At 42.4% G+C, this 9,036-nt stretch overlaps 1 protein-coding gene across 3 annotated transcripts; it reads right to left on the reverse strand.

Moving 5' to 3' along the window:
* Nucleotides 1-828: 828 nt before the first annotated feature.
* Nucleotides 829-6,519, reverse strand: LOC124000636 (E3 ubiquitin-protein ligase RNF167-like). 3 transcript variants are annotated; one of them, XM_046307159.1, is made up of 10 exons: nt 6,418-6,519; nt 5,192-5,351; nt 4,962-5,042; nt 4,722-4,865; nt 4,409-4,496; nt 4,097-4,187; nt 3,571-3,676; nt 2,905-2,998; nt 2,603-2,683; nt 829-2,497 (listed from the first exon to the last, which is right to left on the reverse strand). In XM_046307159.1, the coding sequence occupies exons 2-10, from the start codon at nt 5,288-5,290 to the stop codon at nt 2,070-2,072; spliced, it is 1,212 nt and encodes a 403-aa protein (XP_046163115.1). In that variant the 5' UTR covers nt 5,291-5,351; nt 6,418-6,519; the 3' UTR covers nt 829-2,069. The 3 variants fall into 3 exon arrangements, with proteins under 3 accessions (XP_046163115.1, XP_046163116.1, XP_046163117.1); XM_046307160.1 differs by having other exon boundaries at nt 5,192-5,326; nt 6,418-6,505; XM_046307161.1 differs by having other exon boundaries at nt 5,192-5,303; nt 6,418-6,479.
* Between the last annotated feature and the right edge of the window lie 2,517 nt (nt 6,520-9,036).

Below are 9,036 nucleotides of genomic sequence, written 5' to 3' on the forward strand. Positions count from 1 at the left end.
ATAAGAGACTTGCTTGGGCCAAGAAACACGAGTAATGGACATTAGTCCGGTGGAAATCTGCCCTTTGGTCTGATGAGTCCAAATTTGAGATTTTTGATTCTAACCGCCGTGTCTTTGTGAGACGCAGAGTAGGTGAACAGATGTGTGGTTCCCACCGTGAAGCATGGAGGTGGTGGTGTGATGGTGCTTTGCTGGTGACAGTGTCAGTGATTACTTTAGAATTCAAGGCACACTTAACCAGCATGGCTACCTCAGCCTTCTGCAGCGATACACCATTCCATCTGTTTTGCTCTTACTGGGACTATCATTAGTTTTTCAACAGGACATTGACCCAACACACCTCAAGGCTGTGTAAGGGCTATTTGACCAAGGAGAGTGATGGAATACTGCATCAGATGATCTGGCCTCCACAATCAACTGACCTCAACCCAATTGAGATGGTTTGGGATGAGTTGGACAGGAGAGTGAAGGAAAAGTATCCAACAAGTGCTCAGCATATATGGGAACTCCTTCAAGACTGTTGGACAAGCATTCCAGGTGAAGCTGGTTGAGAGAATGCCAAGAGTGTGCAAAGCTATCATCACGGCAAAGGGTGGTTACTTTGAAGAATCTCAAATCTATTTTGATTTGTTTAACACTAGGTTACTACACGATTCCATGTGTTTTTTCATAGTGTATGTCTTCACTATTGTTCTACAATGTAGAAGATAGTAAAAAATAAAGAAAAACCCTTGAATGAGTAGTTGTCCAAACCTTTGACTGGCACTGTAGGACACCATATCACAGGACCAGCTATACCAAAAATAAACAGAGAGAAAACCCAAAAAATATTACATCATTAAATAATTATTTTTATAGAAGAAGTTGAAATAAAATTACACTGGACAAATTCGGACCTTTTAAAAGGAGTAAAAGTAGTTAAAAGAAACAATGCTGGACAATAAAAACGTATTACAGTGGGGTTTACAATATATATATATTCTCCTTTGACATGCCACATGATTACTGGTCCAGGGCAAATTAACTGTCCAACAGATCCATCAGAGAGGGAAAAAAACTCCAGAAAACAGTGAATGAAACTCACCATAGAGTAAATTTAACTCCCACGTACCGACAATATCATGAAAGAAACCAGTTACAGAGATGCATACAGGTTACAGTATACTACTAGCATGGGGAAGATATGTTATTTGTGAGACAGCAGCACTGCAGTTTCCTTTCTGGTGAATGAGTTGAGTCTCTATTCAATCACTACCAAAGAAAATCATGCTACATTGATTTTACCTGGTATGCTCATTGAAAATAAGAATTTGGGGTATGTCAATTGTCAAGTAGTGCATTGACAGGATTTCTTCAACCAAATACCTACAGTTAAAGAGAAATGTCCAAATGTTTCAACGTTATATTTATAATCTCGACCCCAACATCAACATGCAGTATGTGGAAATGGTACGTTTCTATGTTTTGTAGTAAAAAATATGTTTCCAATGTCATCATCAACCAATTAGTAGACAATTAGTAAGCAATGCCGACTCATAATTGGTTAAAATCACACAATAAACACCGATGATGTCATTGGAAACCATTTTGTTTTACTACAAAACATAGAAACGCACAATTGTCACATGTTGATGTTGGAGTGGTGCTTGTGAAGAAGAATATAAAGTTGAAAAATATAGAAATTACCTTTTAAGATAGAGACTACCTGGCTGTCACATCATTTTGTGAAAATATTAAGTTTAGGAGGAGGGTGGGGGGTTAGAGTGCACTGGCAAAGACTTAAAGCAAAATGTTTAACTGATTCACTGTACTTAATGTGTGCCTCATGTTTAAGACAGATTTAAAAAGGACTGCTAAAAATCTAGCAGAATCTTGGCTTTATATTACCATCTTAGATCGAGCAACATTGAGTGACAATAGTGTTCTAGAAAGTCTATGACTGAGACAACTTCATAGCCACAGCTCCATAAACCAGTTTATCTTTTCGTGTGATAAAAATCACACTAGGGGACAAGAGTGACCATTTTCTGCTAGCAGAAAGTAATTTCATCTCATCTACCTCCAGGCTCTCAGACCCCCACTGTGCCCCTACCAATGAGCTGGGCAGTGTCATCGTCTGATGGGTGGGAGTCTACCACTCCCTCCTCAGTATCAGAGTCTGACACCTCCTGAGGGGAGTAGTAGCCCTTATACTCCAGGATGGGCGAGTCGCAGTGAGGGGGAGAGGCTAGGCACTGCGCGGTGGTTACTGTGGTGACAGTGGCAGAATAGGCCCCTGGACTGCCAGAGGGGAAGCCTGGGTTGGAGGGGCGGAGGAGAGGGGTGCGCTCAGTGTCAACTTCGCCCTCCTCCCTCTCTTCGTCTCCACCACGTGCCCTCTCATCCTCAGACTCGGACTCAGAGTACTCCGGATTGGGCTGGGTTACACGTTGTTTGCACACAGGGCAGGTTTTCTTAGTCCCTGTAAGCCAGGGGTCCACACACTTGCTGTGGTACGCTGAAAAGATGACAGAAATAAAACAGTTACTGCAACCATGACCATGGAACTGTGAGAAAAACAATTGCGAGTTATACAGGGACAAACATTATCATTTATAATTACCGTGTGAGCAAGGCAAAACTCGCAGTTTGTCTCCCTCTTCATACTCATCCAGACAAATAGCACAAACATCATATTCATCACCTAGAAAAAGAATAAGATTCACATGTATGTGTAAATGCATTGTAAAGCTAACTGTAATGTAACGACAACAGGAGCAGACAATCAGATTGGTAATTTTGTTATTCGGGTTTCTCAACATTCTAGCGAAGAAATAGAGTACTGCTGTTTCATAATGTGTTTGACCAGTTATACTGGTGACTGATTCTCATTTTAATGTGTGGTGGGACACTCCCCCTAGTTACCTTTAGTGAACTTGTGAATGGGGATCCTCTTTAGTTGTTCCCTGGTCAGCCTATTTTTCCTCATCCTTTTCCTGTACTGCACACAGCGCACAATCTAAACCAAGACAAGACAGGGAATGAAGAGACAGAGGCTGTGTCCAGATACCTATACTTAAGTTCTAAACAGTAGGATGCTAAAATATAAAGTTTTATAGTATGTGAAATTTCAAAAAATGAGTATGCTTTAAAAGCCAGGGTGTCATTACACATTTTAGCTTTTCAACATCCTGGCTTTTCATCTAGTAGAATTCGCTGCACCCTATTGACAAAAGCATCCCTTTTCAAGAGCCACGTGGGTTTGACAACATTATCAGTTAGTCACGCACTGTACCAGAATGAACAAAGGGTGGGAATAAATGCAATTGCACACTAGATGAAGCACTCCCAGTATTGATGAGCCTAGTATGTTGATATGTGTTGCTGACTGAATTTGATTTAACTAAACAATACATTCTAAATAGTTTGTAGTACGATTAGTACACAGCATGCTGTTTTAGTAAGTAGTAGGCAAGACAGATTTCAGACATAGCCAGTGACCACACCAAGACCTAAGGATGACAGTCACAGGGCTTTTAATATCTATTCCACATTCATTACAAAATGAGGCTGTTCCCCAAGGGCACTTACCAGGAAGACAACCATCACAAGGACGATCATGCCCACCACTCCGGTGAAGGGGATGAGATAATACGAGAGTGGAAAGGCAAACTCCGGCTTGAGGATCACATAGGCCCTGCATACCAAACACAGCACCGTCAGCTTTGTATGGGGCTATTTTTCAGAAAAGCGACTATGACTAAGAGGGACAACACTGCCAGACAATACCATCACCAACATGCTGATGACATCCACATAGGACCAGGCACACAGCGGGGCTGACATCATAATGAGTGCAAAGATGTTATTTCAGTGCAACTCTAATCAATCAAGGTCCCATCTTCATTACGGTGCAAGACCATTACCAAAGAGCCAATACACACCCATGTTGAATGGTTGGTTACATTAGCAACCATAACTCTTCAGCAGATAGTTAAGTCGTACCCCCATCTAACATTGTGAACAGCGCTAGAAAGAACCTCTGTGATGTCACTCATGAACAGGTTGTCATGGAAGTTGCGCTTGACAAAAATAATTGAACATCAATGGAAATCACCCTTGTTCAGGAATGATGAAGGTCCTGAGAATTTGGGAGGCGTAGTAGCTGGTGAATACTGAGGGGATCTCAATCTCCTCTGCAATGGTTTCTACACACACAAACAAACAAAAAGGGGAGCACTGCCACTCAGCATTACCAAAGTATTTACTTCCTTGGAGGATCAGACTGGTTAAAGACTACTTGAGGTTTTGAGAAGTGAGAACACAAATCAGTCAACCTGGTTAAGGGGAAGTAAACTAACGGAACTGATTCTGTCAGAAATGGAAAAAGGCAGCTTAGGGAAGTTGAAGACGATTTCAGGATCCTCACCATTGCTGTAGTTCATGTTGAGCAGAGTCTCCGAGTACATGTTGTGAACGATGGCTGCACTGAATCCCGCTTGCTGTGCATGCAGCACCTGCATTAAATACAAAATCATAATTCACACTATAATAATTGTAAACATGACACGCAGTGTGGTCCAATTTGTAAGTCGCTCTGGATAAGAGCGTCTGCTAAATGACTTAAATGTAAAATGTAAATGTTTTACACTGAATATGTTGCAATAAATAAATAGGTTGAATTCAAATGGAAAAACACCATATGTCCTAAGCAACCCAACAGCATAGCGACACACACTAACCTTGATTTCAAAATTGCAGTCATAGCGTCGGATGAGGACTATGTACTTAGTAGTGGTAGTGTTGGAATCACTAGATGTGGGCCGTGGTGGTGGAGGTTTTATCGGAGTGCAGCCGTTGAGTGGACGGGACTCTACTAACACACCCTTAAAGACAAAGAGAAAGAAAATTAGGTCATTTTAGCCAATTTATCCATTGGATGAAAGGGAATGTTATCCCCTCCCCTCCCCTCCTCCTCTCACCATAAGTCCCTCTTTGGGTAGTGATGATCCAAACAAGGCAGACAGGTCCTCAAACAACATGTTAGTCATATTGCTGTAATGCTACCAGACAGAGAGACACACGTTTTAAAATCAATGCCAGCACACAGGGACTGTAAACTGCATTTTTTAAATGACAAATGCAATGGCAAACATCACTTGTAAATCCACAACAAACTTGATCATACAGTTCTACAATTATGAGGACTCACAGCATAGATGTATGCGTGCGCAGGTAAGGGAGCCAGTGTGCAGCACAGCACCAGAGTGAGAAGGCCCAGTTGGGCATCCATGCACCACAGACCCAGCATCCTGCCTCACTGTCTGTTTGGAGAATGGGATGAGTACTGTAAGGTAACAGGGAAGCTCAGCCTGAGGAGTGAAAATAATCCCTTGATTATAGTAATCCCTTACAAAAAAATACTGTAGTTTTGAAACTGCAGTAAATGTGCAGTAACTGCAGTCAACTGTGGTATTTTGAACGCAGTAATTGCAGTATTTGCAGCAATTATACTGCACTCTAACTGTAGTAATAAACTGGATGGTTCGAGCCCTGAATGCTGATTGGCCGACAGCCGTGGTATATCAGACAGTATACCATGGGTATGACAAAACATACATGTTTACTGCTCTAATCACGTTAGTAACCAGTTTATAATAGCAATAAGGCACCTCGGGGGCTTGTGATATATGGCATATATAACAAGACTAAGGGCTGTGTCCAGGCACTCCGCGTTACGTCGTGCTAAGAACAGCTCTTAGCCGTGGTATATTAGCCATATACCACACCCCCTCAGGCCTTATTGCTTAATTATACTGCTCTCTGACTGCAATCTTTTTTCGTAAGGGATTAATATCATTATAATAAATGATTCCAATACCAGTCCAAATAAACGGGGGGAAAAATCACAGTATAACGTTAATAGTTTCTTTGATCAACGTTTAGATATGTTGGTGCCTGTATACAAAACACAAATACGGTACAGTAGCTAGCTAACGTTACTCGTCAGTGATAACTAGTTTATACGTAGCTAGCTTGCAACCTAGCCAGCTAACGTTAAATTAACACACAGCTAAAAGACGTTAAACATTTTGGAATCAATGCTTGGGGACAAAAATAACACATTCGGTCCGGTGGACAAAACTATTATTTTCCTTAATAACTGTTAGCGAGCTAGTTTACTTCGCTATTGGCTGAACAATCTGACGCTAGGTAACATTAGGTGTGCTGCTAACAACAACAAAGACGAATTTCATTTACCACGGCACGGATAACTAACGTTAGCTAATGTTCTAAGATTGTAACTAGCGATCTGAAAGTTACAGTATTTTATGTCAAGCTGCTCCTCAATACTGATAATCAGAACAGTATCAATTATGGAAATGTAAACATATCTATCTAGCTATCTATCTGGGGGAAATGGTGTGATCCTTTTACCAGTCAGTGTCTTGTTTGGTCCAATTCTTCACTGCGATAAAGTTATTACCGTTCTCCTAGCAGCAGGATATTATGGCGGTACCACGATCGCGGATTTTATGTTTTCAAAATAAGAGTCCCTAGCAAAGACATACTACATGTTGGGAATATTGCACTCAATTGCAGTACAACTGTTTTTCACAGAATTTTAAATGTTATTTATACCAACATGTATTTTAAAGTTTACACAGATACAAACAGATCACCAACCATTTCGAATCCCACCGTACCTTCTCCGCTATGCAATCTGGTTTCAGAGCTGGTCACGGGTGCACCTCAGCCATGCTCAAGGTCCTAAAAGATATCATAACCGGCATCGATAAAAGACGATACTGTGCAGCCGTCTTCATCAACCTGGCCAAGTCTTTCGACTCTATCAATCACCACATTCTTATCTGCAGACTCAACAGCCTTGGTATCTCAAATGACTGCCTAGCCCTGGTTCACCAACTACTTCTCTGATAGATTTCAGTGTGTCAAATCGGAGGGCCTGTTGTCCGAACCTCTGGCAGTCTCTATGGGGGTGCCACAGGGTTCAATTCTCGGGCCGACTCTTTTCTCTGTATACATCAATGATGTCGCTCTTGCTGCTGGTGATTATCTGATCCACCTCTACGCAGACGACACCATTCTGCATACTTCTGGCCCTTCTTTGGACGCCGTTTTAACTAACCTCCAGACCAGCTTTAATGCCATACAACTCTCCTTCCGTGGCCTCCAACTGCTCTTCCTAATCTTACTTCATTTGCACACACTGTATATAGATTTTTCTATTGTGTTATTGACTGTACGTTTGTTTATCCCATGTGTAACTCTGTTGTTTGTGTCACACTGCTTTGCTTTATCTTGGCAAGGTCGCAGTTCTAAATGAGAACTTGTTCTCAACTGGCCTACGTGGTTAAATAAAGGGCAAATAAATCAAAAATAAAATTAACTAAATGCTAGACCCTGCGAAACAAATAAACATGACCAGAAACTCATAAACAGTTACACATAACTGGGGCCACAGGGGACCTATCAGTGACACAGGGGGTTAAGGTCCCTCGGGTGTTCGAGGGCGAAGAGGCCCATCTGTATGGGGATAACCTGTCCCGGTGCAGTGCCACCTTTCTCCCCCTGGGACGCAGCTGGACCTGGTACACCACCTCCCCCATCCTCTCAAGGATGCTGCAGGACCCCACCCAGTGCCTGTCGAACTTGGGGCAACAGCCTTTCTTCCTCAGGGGGCTGTAGACCCAGACCACGTCTCAGCCTCAAAGTGCCTCCCCAGGTGTACACAACATAGTTTATTTTCTGCCTCACATCTGAATTCCCCAGATTTTTCCTAACGAAGGTATGGGCTGTCTCAAGACGGTCCTGGAGTCTCCTGGCTTATTCTGGCACCAGTGGAACAGAAGGGCTATCAGGGGGTCGGCCCAAATGCCGTCTCTGCAGGAGTGTGGATCTCTCTCCCCAGCATGAGTAAGGCAGGCATGCAGGAGGTGGAGTCTTGGACAGTGGTGCAGCATGCCATGAGGACCATGGGCAGGTGCTTGTGCCAGTCACGCTGGTATCTGGCAGAGATGATGGCCAGCGTTTTGTTGAAATGCTCCATGAGGCCATCACTCTGTTGGGGAAACGGAGTGGTGCGGGTCTTGTGCACACCCAGCCGTTCACACATGGTTGCAAACACAAAGGACTCAAAGTTTCTGCCTTGGTCGCTGTGAATGGACTCTGCAGCACCAAACCTGCTGTACATACCCCCTGTGATGGCGTTGATGGTGGTCTTTGCTTTCTGGTCAGGCAGAGCATTGACCCCAGTGCACAACTGAGCAAGAGGACAAGTACATTAGAGTGTCTAGTTTGAGAAACAGACACCTCACAAGTCCTCAACTGGCAGCTTCATTAAATAGTAACCGCAAAACACAAGTCTCAACATCAACAGTGAAGCGGCGACTCAGGGATGCTGGCCTTTTAGGGAGAGTTGCAAAGAAAAAATATATATATCTCAGACTGGCCAATAAAAATAAAAGTTGAAGAAAAGAACACAGACACTGGACAGAAGAACTCTGCCTAGAAGGCCAGCATCCCAGAGTTGCCTCTTCACACAGTATATTTTACAATAGTTATCTTTTGTTTGTTTTTAGTCCCATCCTTAAGCTCCACTTAACCACTCCCATCTTTCTCTGAACAACATCCAGTTTTGATTTCTATGTGCCATATATTTTTTAAACTGTTCTGTGATGTTACACAACATTTCTGAACCTTTCTATTCTCATACTTTCTACATATTGTAAATTAAAGATAAACATTTTTGCAAAGAGTAGTATTATATTATTGATCGATTGACTATTACTTTTTAAATCACCCAGCAGTGCTATCTGCAGAGGGGGACATAACTTGCAGGGGGTCTGGGGGTCCTCCCACTACGTTGCCTAGAAATTGGCCTGAATATTGATCACCCATATCTCTACAACTCTGCTCTTTTCAATCTATATCTAGCATATTGACTGATATAGCCTAGTAATACAATATAAGGGCCATGTGAGAATCTCTGGTAATTTAACCTATTTCTTAATTAAGTTATTTTGTGCATTTGAT

Source organism: Oncorhynchus gorbuscha, linkage group LG16, assembly GCF_021184085.1.
Source record: "Oncorhynchus gorbuscha isolate QuinsamMale2020 ecotype Even-year linkage group LG16, OgorEven_v1.0, whole genome shotgun sequence".
Classification (NCBI taxonomy): Eukaryota; Metazoa; Chordata; class Actinopteri; order Salmoniformes; family Salmonidae; genus Oncorhynchus; species Oncorhynchus gorbuscha.